The sequence below is a fragment of the Typha latifolia genome, chromosome 8, assembly GCF_019914945.1.
Source record: "Typha latifolia isolate L0001 chromosome 8, TyphaL0001v2, whole genome shotgun sequence".
Lineage (NCBI taxonomy): Eukaryota > Viridiplantae > Streptophyta > Magnoliopsida > Poales > Typhaceae > Typha > Typha latifolia.
The window spans coordinates 9,345,148-9,366,532 of NC_133093.1; the positions used below are offsets into that span (position 1 = coordinate 9,345,148).

The following is a 21,385-nucleotide window of genomic DNA, read 5'->3' on the forward strand; positions in this document are numbered from 1 at the left end:
CTTTTAAAATATCATAATTTATACTATATTTTTCAAAATGTAGTAATTACCAGTGAATTAGTTAAATTTAATTAAACCAAACTTAGATTAATAAAAATACTATTTAGCTCTTGTATAAATGATTTAAAATGATTTTAAAGCTATCTAATAATTTACAATCATATTGAAAAAAGTTTATTCATTTATATAAGAAAAAGTGATAAATATTTCGTGCGCTTTGATCCTTAAAGTTTAAGAAAGAAGAGTATTTTGATTAAAAATATTTATTTAAAAACTAACAATAATAATAATAATTTTGAGAGAGTAACAATTTTCAATCATAATTATAATATTTATTATATAAAAAAACGCATGCATTAAGAGAGAGAGAGAGAGAGCCTTAGATGGGCAAACTAAACACCATTAAGACTTTGACTCGTCCCTACTATTAAGAACAACTTTGCTACGAACTACACCCACCGCTTAAGTTACCCAAATCTCAAAATTAATCTTTACTGATGCTCAAGGATATAATAGAAAAATAAAAAAATATAAATAAATTGAATCTAACTCATTTCAAACAATAGGATTAAATGTATTAGGACTCAATTTCATTATTTCCAAACAAATGGAATTCATTTGCAATGAAATCATCAATTGAAGCTCAGCTGTACTTGGCTCCAAATATACCCTAAGAGATATCTATTGCTAGCTAACAAACTAATCATGATATATATATTGCTCAGAATTTTCCATATAGCCCATCCATGTCGGCGGGATCATTCTGGTCTGCTCCTTCACCGTATCCAACAACGGCGGCAGCATCCGGTAAATCCCGGCGATCTCCTTCATCGCCGCGTTTCCCTCGGCGGCTTTCCTTCCCCCGCTGCCGCCGCCGCCGTCGTCCAAACGCTGATCTTCGGATTTAGACCCTGTACTGCTTATGCGTTAATCTTAGCCATCTGCTGATACGTGCCATTAGTGATCGGCAAGTACTCCTTGAGAGCGTCGAAGTTTCCTCCTAAGGCTTCGAGGAGTGTGCGTATATATATGCCCTGGGCCTCTGCGAGGGCTCTCATTCCTTTGGCTTCCTTCTTCTTGGCGTAGAGCTCGGCGTCCTTCAGGTTGGCGTAGAGGTCGCCGTCGGCCTGCTGCTGCCGCGCGAAGGATGCAGCCTCGGCCGCCGGCCGCCAGCCCTCGACTTCCTTCTCCTGCTCGTAGAGCTTCGCCTCGGCCGCCTTCTAGCTCCCAGTTTGCTTCTTGGACCTGTTTAATTAGGGAAAAAATAGGACTCGGGTTGGAAACTTCTTTGGGCATACAAGTTAAATTTAAGGAATGTATGCATTTGATAAGCTTGTTATCTAATATCTTAATCTTTTAGATTCTGAATTTAATATTAGTTTATTTTAGGTAATTCTAAAATACTATGAGTTTTTTTTCCTTTCTAAAATCCAGTTAATAAGTTAATAAGTATCATAATATTAATTGTAATAATCTTATATATACCTTCATCTCGTATTCCACATTGGCCTTGCTCAGGTTCTCCGCCTTGAGCTTCTCCGTTTCCCTCAGCGTGTTCTTCCTCTCGATCGACCTCCATCTGCATCTCAGCCTCTCGCAGCGCCACCGCCTTGGCAGCCTCCACCTCCGCCTCCCTCCTGTTCCTGAATATCGTCAAGTCCGTGTTCACCCGCACCTCCTCCTTCGCCTCCCCCTGCCGCTGCGTCGCGTAGACCACCGTCGTCTCCGAGTCGATCTTCGCCGCGTTACGCTGCGTCTGGCCAGTCCGCTCCTTCGCGCCGATCTCCCCCTTCATCCTCGCCTCCAACACGTCGATCCTGGCCTGGTTGGCCGCCGCCTGCTGCGTCTTCTGGCCGAGGTAGGAGAAGTACTCCTGGCCTGCCACGTCGACCAGCTCAAGAGCCCGAATTGGTTGAGCTCAAGCTGAACCTTTTAACGCATATATGATGTTCTTTTTTTACATGACAAATTTAAGCTTTTGGATTGATTGATAACATAATATGATATCAAAGCTAGATTCTATTGTTCGTCTCAAATGAAAATTAATGAAACTTAGAAGAGGAAATATGTATTAAAATGTATGAGAAGAGAGCTACGCAAAAGAATCTTATAATTTTGAGAGAAGTAGAGATGATGAAGATGATGATGGATTTATATATGATGAAAGTTGTACCTTCTCGAAGACCTCCTGCTTGAAGGACTTGGTTCCCTTGAAGATCTCCTCCATGGTCATGGAGGCGGCGAGGACGCGAGTCTCGCTCTCGATGACGCCCTGGACGAGCTCCTTGACGTGGTTGGAGAGCTCGTCGTGGGGGGAGATGAGGCGTGCTTAGCGCATGAGGCTCTCGGGGTCGTCGACGCGGGGGCCGATCGTGAACACGGCCGGGAGGATGAAGGGGAGCTTCTCGGCACTCATCGCCTGCACCTCGAACGTGTAGTTCACCGGGGAGACGTCGAACCGGGTGTACGACTGGCCCGGGAAGATCCATGCCTTCTTCACGAGCTTGATGTGGTCGATCCTAAAGCTGGTGATGGCTAAGTACTCAGATGCACCTGCAACCTGGTAGCCCATCTTATATCCTCCGATCTTAATTCTCTTTTAACAACTACCGAAGTTTAAATTTAGAGGTGAGGTGATATATATATATATATATATATATATATATATATATATATAGATTGGGATTTGAGGGTAAGATAATTATCTAAAGATTTCATCTTTTGGCTTGGATAAATGTGAAGAAATTATGAAACTTATAGTTGGATTTTTTTGCTATTACTGAATAGCTAAATTGTAGGCAGGTAACTCTTTTTTGTGACAAAAGTAGGCAGGTAACTCTTATAGCTTGGAAATTAAAATAACAAGCTCCCGGAGTCGTTAGTACTTGTGCCTCTCGGGTCATTGGAGAGATCCGAATCCGAAAAGAGGATTGAAAGATGTGTTAGTTTTGTTGCTCCCTTCGAGAGATGAGATAATTTGTGGAGCCTTAAATTATAGCCGAGATTCTTTCATAGTTTTCCTTATATCTATCATAACCATAGTTATATATTAATGGTAAAAAATAATGCTATATCGAAAGTGTTAGTAGAATGTTTATAAGCACAGTATTACTCTTGCCTCTGTACAGTCTCAGTTTCGTTTTGATCAATAAATCTAATTTGGTTCTGACCCAATTCTCTGAAAAAAATATCCATATTAGAAATTAGAGTTCCAATTTCAAATATTAAAACGGGCATCCAACTGGGAAGTTGGAGACGTGAATCAAATTGCACTTTTGGGCAGGAAATCTTCCACAGAAAGTGTATTAAAATTTTTGGGTTGATTAAGAAGCCAACAGGGAAGGTATCATGACCTAAGAAATAACAAAAGGAAATATGGAAAGAAAGGTTAAAAGATATAGGAAAGAAAATTGGCATGATTATTTCATAGAAGCAGATGTGCAGATATCAGAAGGTAAGTCTTGTAGACAAAATAGAAGGGACAAATTAGTGATAAAAAGAGATAATTATGCTTAGAAAAACCACACTGCATTCTCTTGTGCTCTATCGCATAGCAGAGCTGGTGGCAAATTGTTAATATTACCAACACAAAGATACTCTTCCTCTCACCCATACTTCTATGAGCAATCATCCATCAAACTTATGCTATTATATACAAATATTTGCCTAAATATACTCTATGTGCTATTTTTGCGTCTGAATCTTCTGTACCTATTTTTGCATGGCTTCTGCCATTTCTGATAAGACTACTATACTCATGCAATTTTCTCTCGAAGCATCTGAAGTGTGGAGGCCAGAGTATGATGACTAGTTAAGAGCCTAATTAGCAAGAGTTTAAGGACCAATCGAAGTTCTGATAGGCTATGTTGACGGGTCCCCCATCATTTAGAAGATGAGTCAAAAGACCAGCTCTTGTGGCATCGAGGTAGTTCAATATCCACTTGAGAATATCTCTTTCTTGTCCAAAATCAGTGCTATACCTGCGAGAAGAAAGCAACGATCAAGTTATTAGATTGCTGTAGTAGATAAACATCCAGGTAGAATGTTTGTATAAAAATACATGACATTAGAGGGAGTAGTAACCAAGTATGTAAGTTCTCTAAAATTTTCCAGCATTTTGCTATACACTTGCTTCATTTAAAAGAAAGTGATTGTGGTATTTAGTTCAGTGCAGAGGATCATCATCAATGTGCTGTCCTCAAGATTAGTTAATGTACTCCAGAAAAAAACAATGAGATGAGTAAATATGTCAAACTCAAATGATTGTTTTGAAGTAAATCACATAAAAATGAGCTAGATAAGATTAGTCCATGAGAGCTAGTGTTTTAAATGCCAAAAGTTCAAGTATGAAGGCAACAGAATCCTGGATGTGTAGGTGTATCTTTTGTAAGAGGAAGTAGAAACAACAGCTTACCATTTGATGATTCGACTAAGATACACCGTTCTCTTCTCCAAATCAACCTCCATTCCACCATTGATGAAGAATTCCCTTGCCGCATGTCTGAGCTCCACTTCAACCCCTTGGGGAGAGAAGAAACGGACAGTAGGGCTTGATCGAGTCCCATTGCAAAGTCCAAAATGGATCAAGGGATTAATCTTTCCAAGAACCAACTGGACATATTTGAGAAAACAAGCATAAGTACATGACGACCAGCAAAATTAAAGTTGATGTATTGTCAATAGTAATTCAAACTTTGCGAAAATGGCAATTACGTCCAATCTCCTGTCGCCTGAGCTAAATGGCTTCACTAAAGAGTAAGGCTGCCTTCTGTTGGATCTGAGGATGCCGTTCTTGATCATGGAGAGGGAGTAAGGGTAACCTCCCACCATGTACTGGAAGTCAGTAAAGAAGGCCCTCCTATCGATTACTCCTGGTCGACCGACCCTTATGATGGCATGGATGACCATGGCGTTGTGCAGATTCAGGAAGAATGACGTCCTCCCATCTGCTGAAAGAGAAAAGATGTCTACCCTTTGCAGATCTTGGACAAGATTTACATATCTGCTCACAAGAACATTGAAAAGGTAGTAGTTATAACTTATAAGCACAGCATACTAGCAAGATAAGCAGTCAGATTCTCAACAGGACTGTACAGGAATGCTATGTGTCTATAATTGGATAATTGACCATATACATCCTTACTCAAAGCTAAGAAGCATCCAACTGGACCTATTGGATTCTTATTATGGATTAGGAGTGTTGTGACAAGAGACATCATACCTCCGGAATTCCTCACTAGCAGTAATGCGGGCATAGTCCAAATGGTGCATATCATTAGAAGCATAGGCCTCAAGTATGGCTAGCATTAGCTTGGTCAGCCTTCCTCCCACTGCAGCTGCAGATTTTGGCTCATTGTCGTTGGTTGATCCTCTAAAATTGAAACATTTGGGAATGATAGGGTCATGCTCAAGGAAGCGGTAGAAATTTTGGCTCCCATCTTCAAAGTCATTCTCCCTATACAAACAAGAGATTTAAAACTCGGTACAATATAACGGTAAAACAAGAGTTTTGATAATTTAGTGGAGGAACCCTATAGTTTTGATTCCTTGAGGAGAGCTTATCTTAAAACATACCTGAAAACATGGTGAATGAAGTGCTTCCTAGAAAGTTCTTTCCCAATTTCAACAGCCTACAACAATTCATGTCCCCATTGCTTAGAAAGAAAGCTGAGACAGCTTCGTTTGAAAACAAAATAAAAGCTAATACCTTAAATCCAAGCATGGAACAGGTCTAATTGAAATTACTATTAAAGAGACAAAAACAAACATGAAATTTCTTGGCACATCGAATTTGATACACTCTAGAACGACTACAGATTTAACCTATCTGGCACGAGGTGGCATACGAAAGGAGCCTCCTCTGTTTAAGGATGAAGACATAATATACACTCATATACCCGTATAGGATGTTGGTCTAAAGACAGTGGTAGAAACCAAACCCCTGCCCTCAGTTGGGCAAATAAGACAATTATGTCACATAGCGGTCAGAATCTCCACAATTTCTATTGGGAGTTGATAGAAAGAGGATGTACAAAGAAAAGAGAATATAAACCAAGGAAAGGAATTGATGACAAAACAAGAAACTCTTTGGGTAATTTTAAGCCAAAGAGTACTTGGCACCGGTCTGAAGATGCTGCTAAATAACAAACTGTTGGCCTAGCAAACACTTCTTGAAGAAGTAAAGTTGTTAGATACTTAGATCATGTAATGCAAACAGCACCAAAGAAGAGAAGAGTCCTTCAAATGTTTATGTTACTACCAACAAGAACTGATCCGTTCACTGTACCATAAACAAGTGCACGTTTTTGGTGCAGAAAGAACCAAAAATAAGTAAGTGTTCCTTTTCGTTTCGAGGGTGGAGGTTATTTGTAGAGAGGAATAGCCGTCCAGTTCACATGACCAGCAATTTTGCAGTTGCAACGGTCATCTATGGCAAAGAAATACTAATTTAACGTATGGTGGCATGTGACCCAAAAAATACCTAACATTTCCGTTGTTGATTTTGGAACTGACGCACAGAAAGTAGAATAAGATTTCTCAAACGAAGAAACGGTCAGAATAACTTGACTCTAAAATAGCCAATCTTGATATAAAACGACAAGGCAGGCTCAAAGCATTTCTAAGCTAAGGCTTGATTACCTACCCTCGAAGCCATAGATTGGTCAACAGACCAAATTATTGATGGATAGTACGGCTCTATCTGGCCCACGCTCGGGGAGTTGGGGCCAACTTTGTCGAATAAAGAGGAAGAAACCAAATTAAATGGAAGGGGAGGGACCCAAAAGCCCAAAAATAGTACCAAAACCAAAAGGTCACACTTCTGGCCCAGCTCACCACCAATTGCGGCGAACAGGCGGAGACGACGTCCATCACACTCGGTAAAAGATCCAGCTTTCCTCGTATAAGATCACCTGAATCTTTTTTAACTTTTGACTCTAAAAGCTTTGATTTTAACTTTCGGAAGTTTGCACATAGCAACCGGGGTTCAAGTGAAATTTTAATTCGATCCCTTCAAGTAATCTATTTGCAAATTGCGTCCTGCCTTAACTGATTCCTATCTTAACCTAGGATCACGCAGCTCTACCTCTAAAATGTCAACCACAACAAACCTAAATCAGACGGCGGACGAAGTACGAGAAAGTGAAAAAAAAAGAAAAAAGAATCAAATTGCAAAGTGGAATTAATTTAACCTTTTTCCTGCCGCAATCGAGGTGATGAATGATGGCGTCCACCAACTCGCTTCCCGTGAAGCAATTTTTGACCAGTTTCATCTTCGCGAATCGGTCCTGTATCGGCAACCTCTGCCTCAAAACCCTGACTACCCCGAGCATCTCGTCCGTCCGTTCCCTCTCAGCCTCACCCTCGTCGTCGAATCCGTACACCGGAACCCTTGGCGCACTCTCCGGGCACTTCCTCCCCGCAGTCTCCTTCACCCTCTTCTCGAACTCCCCGCTGTTCCTTAGCGAGTTCAAAGCTACCAATCCACCTAGAAGCTTCTCGTTGAAGAATATCTGCGGCACGTGGCTCGACCCCGTCCGTTGGATGAGATCTTTTTCGCGTTCCGGGAACACGTCGACGTTGATCTCAACGTAGGGGAGCCCCCTCTCCCGGAGGAACGATCGGACGGCTCCGCAGTCTCGGCACCCGGATCGCGAGAAGAAGCTGATCCGGCCCTTGATTTGGAACGGGAGTTGATCCAGGCCGTTGGATTCGTACTCAAATCCTTTCTCGCTCTCGTTCTCGCCTTTGAGCCGCACGATGACCTTGACGCCGGAGAGGTGAAACTCCGTCACCGGATCGGGACCATCGCGGGGGGCGGATGCGGGCTCCTTGAACGACGAGATCCGCCTCGCGATCGCGGCGGAGAAGTTGTTGCCACGGTCGCGGAAGTACTTGCCAATGGACGACACGTCGACGCCGGAGGACGCCGACCGTTGGATCGGGTGGTACTCCTCATGGGAGGTCGAGTGCGACTTCTCCAGCCCCGGCGGCGCCTCCGGCTGCGGGAGGTGCGCCGCCGGCCGGATCACCACCTCCATCGCCGGAGATTCCTCGTAGCCGGCAGCCTTCTCCGGCGGGGTCCCGGTGAAGTCCATTGGATCGGATTCAGCTGGGAGGGGAGGGATCTCGACGAATGCCTCTTCTCCCATCGGAATCTTAGAGAGAAGAGAGAATAAAACGATATGATCGAAATTATCGCGGGCGAGCGTAACAGAATTTATTGGAAGGGAATGGTAGAGAGAGGGATGGGATTTCATCAAGGAGAGGATATATATATATATATATTTTTTATTTATTTATTTATTTATTTATATATAGGAAAGATTCAAAGGGGAAAAGGTCAAAATAGGAACTTAGTAATTTGTTTCGTTTGTCGTAGTCTGGAATGCGTCCACGTTGGCTTGGTCGCCGGCGTGCACGGGATGGATCGCCCCCTATAAGGAAAACCGGATTGTGTGAATGACGCAATTACCCCCGCATCGAGGGTTTTGTTGGTCACTGGGTTTTGTTAGGCAGTGCAGTAAATTTGGTAATTTAAAGGGCCAAAGTGGGAATCCTGATGACCAATGGAGTAACGGACTTCACAGTATCTTTGGCAATTTTACCATTTATGCTCTTTAGTCCTTTAATCATACATATTTGCAAATCACCCTCTAGATTTACATACTTAAAATAAAGATATTCACAGGGTTAATAGGGTTTTCGTATTAAGGCTAAATCTAGGCGGTGATTTGTAAAAACAAAAACAACTATTCTTTGATGCAGCCGAATTATAATAGAACTCTTCAAACCTTCTCCCAGGGTGATTAGCATAGATCCATAGGAGTTGTATATATATATATATATATATATACCAATAATCAAATTATTCTATTAGTTTCTCTTAGAAAATAATTATTTATACCACCTTTCTATTTGGAAATTGAATAGTTGTTTTATTCGAGGCAGTCTAAGAATTTTCGAGATACACAAGTAGTCACACTAGGGCTAAATTAATAATGATTCTGTATTGGGTTACATCCCTAAAGTTTTATAACATTATTAAAAAATATGATGTGATAATATAATTTAGCTCAAGTATCGTTCTGAGTAGTGTAAAGGTGTGATATATGAATAATATGGGAGTTTTTTTTTTTTTCCAAACTAGCAGTCTTTTAAACTTTATTTACCGAAATAGATTACATCTCAAATTTAATACTAAAATGAGTCTATTCCATTATAATCCTGAGTAGAACGCTAAAGTACCGGTAATATTAGTATTTTTCTAATTAAAATATTAAATTTATCAGTATTTTAATTAGAACACTTTATTAGAAAGAAATGATACATATAAAACTGTGAACAATTAAACATCTTATTGTTAAAAATACCAAACTACTCAGCATCTTATTAAGACGCTGAACAACTTAATTTTGCGTATCATAACTTTCTAACCAATAGTTCATTCTAGTTATTATGATATACTATTACAAAGTCAAAGAAAAATAAATATAAATAATTTTGATCAAAACTTAATCGGACCTCAAATGATAAAGATATAAATAAATATAAAGAAAAAAAATTATTGCATCTTTATAGTTGAATATCCATTTTAGTTATAAAATATGTCACTATAAATTAAAATGGCATAGTCATTTCGCTTAGAATCACAATAAGGAAATACAATAACTCTTCCAGATTTTATTTTTAAAATTTTTGTAGTCTTTTGTATAAAATGCTCAATTGTTCAGTATTTTCTAAAACTTAAGGCGCCAAACATTTTAGCATTTTATAAAATGAGTTTTCTGACAATTTCATCTAAAATTAAAATGCTAAACTTATCAGCGTTTTAATTATAGCTATAGTAAAACAAATACATTTTGATATTAAGTTTAAAAGAGGGCTAGATTGATCAAAAACTCAGAATACTGTGAGGGTCAATGGAGAGTAAAGGATAAGCAAAAATATTGTACTTATGGAGCATATTTTAAAAAGACACGGCAAAGACTCAAAGCTCTTCCCTTTCTTGAATTAAGTTAGTGGAATATCTTAGGCATAACACCACAATTACAATGGAGTTCCAAACTTCCAATGCATAAGTCAAAAAAATCGGCCATTGTTAGTCTAAAGGATACGTTATGGTAAAAGGACCGTTCTGGATGCACTAAAAATAAAAAGGGGAATACCAATAGCTCGGTAATTTTATTAGGTTCTAAGAGTTTTAGAATGACATATTAAAAGCTCTATGTAAATATCAAAATTTAAAGTTACTTAAGTTTCACTAAGCTTTTAGCTAACGTACATAGTTATTTAATTTAAGCTCTAAGTCATTATATTGTCGAGCCATTACTTCTAGCTGCCGCACCGAAGAGCTACTCCTCTAAACTAATGCATCCCGGAGCTATTAAATTGAGCCAAGTCATCCACCCACAAACTTTCCAACTTTTGAAAGTTGGGGGGTTGAAAATTATAATTTACTATTTGATAGATACTAATTTTAATATAAATAGCAAAATGGTCAATTAATAGTTCTAATGTAAATATTACCAAAATGAATGATTGCGCATAGAATAGTCGAATAGAACAGCAAGGGGATTAATCCAAGTCGCAGCTAAAAGTTTAGGGAGATTTTAACCGAACCCACGAAAAGGTCAAATATATATTAAATCTTAGTGCGAGGCTAATCAAAGGCTGCCAAGTTTCGCAAAAGTAAGAAATTCCTGCAACTGGGTTGTAAAAGATCTTAAATCATTTGATGACTTAATTATCTCTAAAGAATTAATGCATCCCATGCATACGAATATACGATAGATAGATATCCCCGTCAAGACTACGTCTCACGTTTATTAAGATAAGATAAGTTGCAAAGGAAAAATAAATAAATAAATAAATAAATAAATAAAGATTGGTTGAAGTCGACCCCACCAAGACGTAATAATTGAATACGTCTAGTCTAGATATTATGAATGAATAAGTAAGCAAACAGTAGTCTAAATTCAATGTGTTTTCACTCACACATTATATATTTATTAATAACATCTTGAGTATATCTACGTTAGGGTACGTTACTGTATAGTTACATATAAAATTATATGGACGTAAGCATGAGTATATCAAGATAAGATTGGGACGTACGGGAAAAGATAATATTTACCCAGTATTCATCTTATATCTTCTTCTTATCTCGGCTTGCTTTAAGATTTGATTTGGTGCAAATTTACATATATATATATATATATATAGATAATTTGGTTGGAGCACATAAGGTTAAGTACTTCAGTATGAAGTGCAAGAAATGTAAACTAAATTCGAATTAAACAACAAGAGAGTAATTTATAATTTGCCCGAAAACACTATTATGGTTATATCTTCAAGGTTTTAATGAAGATAAAGCAAGCTTCTCTTGCAGTGATCTACTATTGTTAATGTCTCAAGCAACTATATATGCACAGGAAAAGGTTAGCATCATTAGATGAACATGGCAAAAGCCACCCATGAACTTGAGACCATGAGATCTGCCATGCTGCATGCATTATGATGCTGGCAGACTGTAATTGTCAAAAGTATTCATAAGTAGCAAAATTGAACATTCAAATTATAATTGACCTCGTGAGGTTTGGTTCGATTCTAACTTCAAATTTAAATACTTATTTCTCATACAGTTCAAATCAAGTTATAATTCTTAGTCAATCGTTGTTTACTGAGACATAACACGGCTTGTTAGCTCCATAGAAATATAGTTTGATTTAAAGATAATAAGAACAGTTTGATTATTTTGTAAGTTTTTCATAGCAAAAAAATATCGGCAGCAATGAATCACCATTAATTTTGGATGAAAAATCTAACTATTTTAATTTAGTCTAAGAGGTTGAGTGCTTAAATATGAAATACAAGGAGGTATATATATATATATGTGTGTGTGTGTATAAGGAGAGAGAGAGAGTTGCAACAAACTGCTAACAAACTACTGACTAGCCTTGAACGGTATAGCATGCTATTCACATGAAATCTGAAGATGCCCTTAAAAAAAAGAATTCTAGCACTATAAAGAAGAGCAGCAGTTCAATTCCTCCAATATGAACCTCTCAACTTATCCATGATCTGCCTGCTGAGAGGAGCTTGAACATGAGAGCCAGAGAAGATCAAATGCATCCTAGTTGGTATACCAAATTTTACTGGCTTGCAATTTGATTTACTCTGGTATCTCATCTTCAACAATCTCTACAAACACTAGAAGCAATGTTCTCAAACTTTGAGTCAAGTAAATGCTGATATGGTCTCATTTCTATTCTGATCTGCTACTTTTTTTAATCCTTATCATTCATTACAAAAGCTCATTACCTTTCTTTTTTGTTCTCATTTTTAATAGCAACGGCTAATAGAGATAAGCACCATCTTCAACTTTTGATCTACACCCAGATAAAGGCAAGTATTTAACCAGCTAACAGTATTCGCACATCTCATTGACCTGAACTAGAACAGAATCACTTATTGATCTAAGATGATATAATAATACTCTTCGAACTTGTTATATAGAGCAAGAGCAGCGGTGCAAGTTGCGAGTACTCAAATCTTGGATGGTTACATGATAAGTAGCTAGGGGTAGATTTATATTCAAGCACCTAGTATGAAGGAAAATAAGAAGATCAAATTCAAACTGAATTCTTGTACATTTTCATCAACTCAATCAAGTGAATCCTTGTATGCCCGAAAGGGAAAACAAATGACAGGCGAAGACTAGGTTTTGAAGTAGCTCTTAAGGGCAGTTTCCTCTTCTCTAGCATTATCATAAGGTGAGGGTAGCTCAACAACAAGCGATGTGCAAAATAACAAAAAGAAGTAAAAAGAAACTACGATGTTTGCTTCTCATTGGCGGCCTCTTCAAATGTTTCTCCAGCCACAAGCTCGGGGACATCATCATCATCATCTTCCTGAGCAGCACCAGCAGCAGCAGCATCAGTTCCTGAATTTGGTGCCTGCTTTTGGAACTGTTCGGCAATCTTCCTCAGGTTGTCTAAGTTATCAGGACCTGAATAGAAAAAGAAAGGACAACCAGATAAAAAGAAATTGAAAAAGTGCTATCCCACAGCAACACTTCTAGTTTCAACTTAGATGATAAGCAAGTTTTCCAAGTATAAACATAAAATCAAATATTATCTTTTCCCGTGAATAATCTAACAAATAGGACCATCTGCACCATCCAATAACAATGAAGACAAGCATTTATATACTAAACAGTGCAAGAACCTGAAACTACCTAAAACAAATGTTAAAACATGACCATATAAAAGAAAATTAAAAATCATAATAGCACTTCATGACAGAACTGCAATTACAAGAATCCTGCATTATAAGGTTACCAGTTACTGCTATTCTCTATACATATACAAAAAAAAGCAGGTTAACTACCAGAATCAAGTAAATTGAATTAATGCTGGATGAGGATAACATACCCAATTGGTTGAAGATTGCAGGTAGAAGATCTTGAAGCCCTGTGACAATAAGATATAATACACAAATAAGTTGTATTCACTGAAAAGAAAAATGTAGGTGCAAAGAAACTATATGTCCCAATTGATTGGGGTCAGTGCACTTATAACATATAGGGCCTTAAACAACCACAGGAAACATTCTGATACTTATTACTAGGTGTTTCTTAGGTGTTCTTACTTCCTACTCTACCAGCTATCAGTCTGACCTTAGCAACAAAGCGAGAGAAGATCAAACCAATGCACCATATCTAAGTGGACAAATAATTTCTTTTCTTTACTTTCATCTTTTAACTAACATTTTTCACCCTTTTCCACATAACATACATATTAAAACTACGACATACTTTTCGTCTGAGGAGATCCACTGACCACCCATGTATTAGCGGCTATTGATGCTTGCACTGTATAGAAAAAAGTAAAACAATATTAGAAGTTGGACATGCTATATACTGAAGCTATGGACAGATACCATTCTGGGCTCAAAATGAAAACATGATTTGCTAGTTACCTTTGGGATTCGAAAACTGGATAACTACATCATCTTTAAAAATGTTGACTTCTTCTATGGCAGGTATAGAGTTCACTCCTATTCTCTTTAAAGTGCTCTGAAGTCTTTTGTCATCTGTAGTTGTGGTCTTGTGAACAGACTTCTTCTTCCTGGTACCAATGCATGACTTGATTAGAACCATAAAAGCAACAAAAGTTTCAATTTTGTCAACAAATTTACAGTGCTGTAATTAATAAAAGTCATTTAGAAAGGGTTCACATTTAAAACTTGGATATTCATGGACTAGAATTAATAATTGGCAATTATGCCATGGTGTCTGCCCTTTCTGCCTGAATTAATATGCGAATCAGAAACAACAATAACCTACAGGCTACAGCCAAGATCCAACTTAAGATATGTCAACCTTTTTACCAGGGAAAAGATAATACTTCATTAATCAGAACATCTGTTTAGAGAGAGAGAGAGAGAGAGAGAGTATACACTATTTTCTAGCACCAATAGACCCTTGTAAATCAATTATCCATTCATCAGTATTTAAATAACCATATATCGAAAGTGACATCCTCAAGAAACTAATGGCGCATACTACCTGAAGCGCTTCTACCATAACCTTGGGCACAGATACAAAAATTAACAATTAACTCAAAGCTGTCCCAAATCATATCTCTTGGAATTAGATTCTAAATAAAAACCTGCGCATGCTGCCCTTTCCGCCAGTGCGAACAGCACCTGCCATCTTCATGAGTTTTTCTTGATTCATCTGCATGCAAGCAATCATGTTAGAGTATAATACCAACTTGTGAGCTTGCGACTATACTTCAAGAAATTAGAGAGGAACAAATCCTACTGAATAAGAAATTTGGCTTAACAGCTTCTGTAAGACTGATGTGTTGAATAAGGTGGTTATGCAGTAACAGGAACATTCAGAAGAAGAAACGCTCTAAAAGATCATTGCACATCACATATATTCAGTAAAACTCCACTGATGGGTAAACTAGCTTTGGATTGTTGCATTAGTATCCTATTCAATGACATACATCAAAGGAGTTCTTGTTTGTAGTTTCGATAGAACTTGATACATCAATGCACTTAAAAAAGGAAGTTCATTCCATGATTGCAAATTTCCAATAGTTTCATATTTCAACATATTAAAATTTCAGCAAGACCCATTAAGCCTTTAACAGTTGAAACTAACAGTCTGATAATGCTCGGCGAGGTGGTATATTCTTTTGCCGCTGATAAAACACAATTTGCGCATGAAGCAAGTGTGAGTGACACTGCTCCCTTACTGAACACTACTTCAACATACTAGGGTCTTTGAGATTGCCCATAATTTATACTCAATATTCAAATTTCTTGGCTGAATTCATATTAAAAAAATGGATTTACTCCAGTAAATTTTAATATTTTGTTTATACGAAAATTTCACCACAAACCTTCTAATCCTAATGATTCTAGTAACGCATAAAACAAACGTCAACACGTTCATCCATCCAAATCCAAGTTACTTGGGTGACCAAATCTTCTTCCTTTTATTCTGTCACACATTGTTCGAATCTTTAGCTGGTAACCCCAACAAGATACGGAATCTTAAACCCCACCACCAAAAGCTATCAACTTTGAATCAATAAGAATCACAATTCGCAGCGACTAATATCCCAATCATTACTCATCAGGAGAAGTGCTCTAATCTACAGTATTGACTTCTTCTTCGCATAAGAGAACAATGGACAGCGAAGAAGCATTGAATTAAGAGGCACACCGACAAACAAACGATCCGATTACTTATTCCTATCGTTATTCTGAGAGTAAGAAGACTCACCGCGAATTCGGCAGAGATAAACCCCCTTGCCCGACTGGAATAAAATGAGGGGGGATAAGAGTGGAGGATAAGAAGAGGCGGAGGGCAACGAGAGGAAGGGAGAAAGGAGATAGGACTCGGGAGACCAACAAAAAAGGATAAAAGTTATTAGGGTAGATGAAGAGAATCTTAGCCGTCCGATCCATGAATCTGGGTGTTCTAATCGTCGTTATTATAGGAATGTGATTGGACCCAATCACGAGTACTTTTGCTTTATTTTTATTTATTTATTTTTAAGTTTGCTTGATTTGAGCATTATATCTGGGTCTGGCACGGTCCTTAGACTTAGTGTAACTCATATTTTTATCACTAATTAGAACAATAATAGGAGTCATTTAAGCGTCGTTGGGTTTGACCACAAAATTCTTTTAAGGATAATTTTATTCATATCTATTAAATAAATATATTTATAATTTTACCCGCATTTTATTGTTAATAATTTATATTTGGTCAGTAAATTTAAGTAACCATGTTAAATCCACTGAAGTGAGTATTTGATTGTAAAATACATTTAAATATTATTTTGGATTGAGTTCAATCCAAGCCCATTAAGTAAGAGTGCTCATGGGCTGAGTCACGACTTGGCCCACGAAAAATTGAAAGCTACTCGAGCCGACCTTGTTTGCCCCGTAGATTCGATGAGACTGAGAGCCAACCGTGGCAGAAATGGAAAGCTACGGTTCGTAGGCTGAGTTAAATTAGAAAATACTAAACGAGCCCTTAAATTAGAGATAATTTGGCCTAGATTAGATAGAGCAGACTGCACATAGTGGGGACTTAATCCCTTCTATCGATAAGGGCTTAGTCTAAGCATGAATAGTTAAAATTTTAACTCCAATATTTACGAGAAAATTAAATCTATGATCTTGTCATAGACAATCACTTAGCTAAAGTAGGCATCAAGTGCAAGACTCAAATTTAAAATTAAAAACATACATATAAGTCAGGATATATGAAATGAAAATCCCTATATTTTGTAAAGTCTCTTTTTATAACACGCGTAACACAACAGAAGAAATCGCCTTTTAATTTGAGGTAAAAAAAATTTATTAAGAAAATCTCCCATCTGCAAGACAAAGGAATGGACGGTGGTAGTCTCCTCTCCACTAAGGTGTCAAAATAAACTAACGGTTGGGATTCGACTCAGAGCTGAACTGAGTGAGTCTAAACTAATTTCTAAATTCTACTTAAATTTTGTTTCGAGTTTTGAGTCAGAATCGAGCATCAGCTCGATAGACTCGACTTAAAAATATATTAGATAATGCTTGTGGCAGGCATACGTCCATATCAGTCTAACTATGTCTGTGGAAAATAAATACACGACAGTGCTGCACTACACTCTCCTCTAGCTATCTTACAGATCTTACACGGTTCCCCATGCATACGAATTAAAGCAGATCGTAAAAGCATTTCCAAGATCTAACTTTATCCGAGCTAAATTAATTATAACCAATTTGAATTTTTGAAGACAAACCCCATGCATGCACCGCACCCACTCCTGACTCCTCCAATCCTCTCTCTATATATACAACCCCAACACTAGCTCACTACTGCACCTTCCCAGGACCTACCATGGAGAAATCTCGTGGAATTATGGCTCCTGCCATCCTCTTCTGCTTGTTCCTTCTCGTGGCCTCAGGTAAATCAACTCCTCTTTCTTCATCTTCTTTCTTCTAACAAGTCTTTTTTTTTTGACAATGGAGTAATAGTTTGGCTATTTTGCTTGTAAATGAAGAGATGGGAACGATGACGGTGGAGGCGAGGCATTGCGAGTCCCAGAGCCACAAGTTTAAGGGCATGTGCTTGAGCGAGAACAACTGCGCCAATGTCTGCCACACCGAGGGATTCCCAGATGGGACTTGCAAGACTCAGGGGATACATCGCCGTTGCTTCTGCAGGAGGGTGTGCTAATTAGGAAGACGTTATCTTTCTCTCTATCTCTCAGGAGCATTTCGTCGAACGGTTGGAGAGATGATCTAGTTCGTAGTTTGCTGCTTCGTTTAGTTGTGGTAGTCTTCTGTGGTCAATGTATGGAAGCTGCATCTATCTATCTGCCTACGTGGCTCGAATAAATGTATGCTAGATTTGTTGCTTATGTTCCATGGGATGTTGGATTTAATAAATAGTTACACAAATAAGATGCCGAAAGTTGGAAAGATTATTTAAATTACGCCCTTTGGTTCTGCCTATAATTAAATTACTGGACTTCTATTTGTGTAACTTTGAATTTAGACTAATATAAAATTATTAACTTTTCTATTTAAACTTAATAAATTATAAATTAGCATTAAAAATCTCATTGTTAGTATATACAAATCTTCTACCTATACTTTTAAGATAATTAAAATTAAAATACGGTAAGTAAATTTAATAGAAACAGATGAGAAATTATGATTTAATTTTAATATTTTAAAGTAGGAAAATTTTCCCTAATAATTTTTTTTTGTACTTTCTCTATAAAATTTGGTAGAAAAATTTAATAGTTCACAGAAGTCTAAGCCGGAAGAATTTACCCTCATCTCTTACGATATTCGAGAGAAAAAGTTTGTGAAATTATAATCTAAATTTATGTTTTTGTTTGGCCTGATTTTATCTTATTCTCCTATATTATGTTTAACGTTAATACCTATTCCAGTTTGGTTTAACTAAGGGGCTATTTGGTCGTATTAATAGTTACAATCAAATACTTATAAATATAATTTCAAAATAGTTTATAAAATACAACAACTAAATATTTATTTACCAAATACATTATTATAAAATATAATGAACTAAACATGTGTTTAATAAATACAGTATTATAAAATACAATCAACTAAATAATTTATTTATTTTTCTAGATACATTATTTAATGAAATATGTACTTCTTAATGTATATGTATTTCTAAATACAAAATCCTAAAAAACCGCTAAATTGCAATCTTCTAATCAGATCACTGTCACAGAATTATAGTCTGATTTGATAATTTCTGTTAGGGATAATTTTATCATTTGCATAATTTAATTTAAATGAAAAATCTAATCATTGTAATTTGATTTGAACCACATAAATTTCCGTTCTTAATTTTGTTAAATTATAATCAGACCAAATAATAGGAGAGTAAAATTTGCTCTCGTTTCATCTCTTAATAGACGAAGAAGACTTCTGAATAATTAAGGAGAAGCTTTGAACTGAACGGGAAGACTGACTACCTATCAGTGAGCGCAAGCTTCTATTGAAGGTCTTTAATTTTAATTTAAGGAGATCGCGACAAACAAGACAGAATAAGAATGAAAGAGATTACTGCTTGTTGATTGCTCACTTGACTTGAAGATAGGCAAAGATTTATCCTTGTTCCTACTCCTCTTGCTTAGTTTCGAGGACGGAGGTCGTTGGTAGGTAATAGTATGCACAAGCACTTGATCGGAGAGGGCTGACGCTTCTACTCCTCCGAGAAGGAGCCGTCCTTGTCAAAAGTACGAAGATTTTTTGACACAAGCCTTATACTTTGCTATATTAAGCAGAATCATAGATAAAGCAATACATCAAGCTCGAGGGCACTAAGAAAATATATAATAAAGAACATCCCTAGAAGTTTTACCGACATAGTGAGTCTCAATTCAGAGAAAAAAAATAGCAAAGAGAAATAGAGAAAAAAAAAATATTAGATACATCCCACTATCGCCGGTGGAGATGAGAGGAAATGTCTACACCCCTCCTTACTCCTTGACATAGCTAAAGATAGATATGATTATTAAACCCAACCCCCCCCAAACCAGGCTTGAACCCCACTTGGTTTTAATCGGGCTAAACTTGACCCTAACCTGATTTAAGCCCGGCTTGACCCGAGAACAAGATGGTAGTGGGCAGCATGGGCTAAGCCTTTGCCCGCCTAGCCCGGCCTAAAAGTCTGATCCACTACTCTTATCTATGACCCAATCTATAATGCATGCATATTTCTATAACTTTTTTAATTCCATATTGAATATTTAGTAAACTATATATCAATATATAAGTATGTTCTTATGAAAAATAACTAAAATATATTCATATAAATCCCTTAAACTTGACCCAATAAAATTTAATATTTTTTATATTTAACTCATTATGTTAGAGTAATTATACCCAATTCAAATCCAATATCTAATGCGTTAGTGGACGGTAACGGGCTAGAATATTCTAGCTTGGCCTAAGTGATTGGTGGGTCGAACTGTGAGTAACTATTTAAGTTCGATTGGCCTAAAAAGCAAGCTCGAATTCGGCCCAACCTATCTAATAATCACGTCTAGCTAGGGATCACAATGTAAAGAAGTTCTATCCTATTAGACTTCCGGCTCACCACCACCTCCGGCTAGAGATGAGCAAAGGAGAGTGAGAAAAAGATGTGAGCCCAAGCCTCACACCCCGCCGGTGACCAAAGAGGTCGTCTCTCGTGCTGAAAGGGAGAAGGGGGAGACTCGACGACGACAGGCTACCCGCCGTGAAATAGAAGAACAAAAAATAACCCTAGCAGAGGAAGAGACAAAGTCATCTCTGTTACTCTTGCATTGGTACTTTATAAAAAAACACTTGCACCAAAATGGAGCTTAACTATATATGTCACTATACACAAGATCCTCTCCATGTGTATCTTTCTGTGAGACAGTGACAGCCGATAACAAGCTGCCAAAAACTAGGATTATAAGATCTACCGACCTAAGTTGGACCAATAAAAAAGCCTCAAGAAAGAACTTCAAATCACTCGCATTGGCACAATTAGGCATGCTTCCAAGTTCCAATTTCATTCAAACTACATTCAAAGCCTGTGAACTCTATGGTCATCCTACCAAAACGAGCACAAGAAATTATAGGCTTATGCTACTTGTCCTCCAAGTGTACGAAATTGCTCAAGCGGCCGCCCTCTACTTGTTCGATAAAATTTCTCAGAGTCTCAGAAACAGAATCAATCACAGCACATCTATACAAATTAACATTAATTCGCCATTTATAAGCACCTAGACTAATCTATATTTGTCCTATCTGTCTCTGTAATCACACTAACCAAAGCCGTTAGTACCTCGGAGCATATCTGAAGATCAGGTCACCACCAAAAGAAAAGATAAAGTAGAATCTTCTCGTCTCGCTCAGTTGTTGGCTTCCACTTGACTTCCATTCAGACATTAGGTAATGCACTTTAGTTCAGTTCTAGATGAGCGCATGTGATAGATAAGGTGTCGACATTCGCTTGCAGCCGAAATTGACTTTTGTGCGTCTACATCTTCACATGATTTACTTTTAGTCTTTGCAGAATTTTGTTTAAGCTGAACATGGACTGTCCAAAAAGCAACAACAACAATGTGAGATTTACTTCATATTACTGTTGAAACTGATGCTGAGGATATATTAACCGTTCTCAATGGTAGTGAGAGACGTGAGTGAGTCTATTAAATTTAGACATTTGACTTGGGTTGACCCCAAATAATATTTCGTAACTTTGGCTAACTTTTCAACAACAAAGAAACGTGCAATATATGCTGGAAGTACTACTAACAGTATAAAGGAAGGCCACTCTTATTTGTGAAAT

The 21,385-nt window shown here is 37.5% G+C and overlaps 3 protein-coding genes and 1 pseudogene across 3 annotated transcripts; 1 reads left to right on the forward strand and 3 right to left on the reverse strand.

Moving 5' to 3' along the window:
* Positions 1 to 699: 699 nt before the first annotated feature.
* LOC140794356 (flotillin-like protein 1) lies at positions 700 to 2,572 on the reverse strand (annotated as a pseudogene).
* Positions 2,573 to 3,486: 914 nt separating this feature from the next.
* LOC140793200 (uncharacterized) lies at positions 3,487 to 8,250 on the reverse strand. The gene is made up of 6 exons (XM_073144552.1): positions 7,191 to 8,250; positions 5,575 to 5,630; positions 5,222 to 5,455; positions 4,714 to 5,002; positions 4,415 to 4,611; positions 3,487 to 3,980 (listed from the first exon to the last, which is right to left on the reverse strand). The coding sequence occupies exons 1-6, from the start codon at positions 8,148 to 8,150 to the stop codon at positions 3,824 to 3,826; spliced, it is 1,893 nt and encodes a 630-aa protein (XP_073000653.1). The 5' UTR covers positions 8,151 to 8,250; the 3' UTR covers positions 3,487 to 3,823.
* Positions 8,251 to 12,608: 4,358 nt separating this feature from the next.
* On the reverse strand, positions 12,609 to 15,987 carry LOC140794291 (nascent polypeptide-associated complex subunit beta-like). The gene is made up of 6 exons (XM_073146267.1): positions 15,803 to 15,987; positions 14,673 to 14,740; positions 13,981 to 14,129; positions 13,817 to 13,873; positions 13,434 to 13,472; positions 12,609 to 13,009 (listed from the first exon to the last, which is right to left on the reverse strand). The coding sequence occupies exons 2-6, from the start codon at positions 14,738 to 14,740 to the stop codon at positions 12,831 to 12,833; spliced, it is 492 nt and encodes a 163-aa protein (XP_073002368.1). The 5' UTR covers positions 15,803 to 15,987; the 3' UTR covers positions 12,609 to 12,830.
* A 1,339-nt stretch (positions 15,988 to 17,326) lies between these two features.
* On the forward strand, positions 17,327 to 17,936 carry LOC140793894 (defensin-like protein CAL1). The gene is made up of 2 exons (XM_073145663.1): positions 17,327 to 17,480; positions 17,577 to 17,936. The coding sequence occupies exons 1-2, from the start codon at positions 17,414 to 17,416 to the stop codon at positions 17,750 to 17,752; spliced, it is 243 nt and encodes an 80-aa protein (XP_073001764.1). The 5' UTR covers positions 17,327 to 17,413; the 3' UTR covers positions 17,753 to 17,936.
* The last annotated feature ends 3,449 nt before the right edge of the window (positions 17,937 to 21,385 follow it).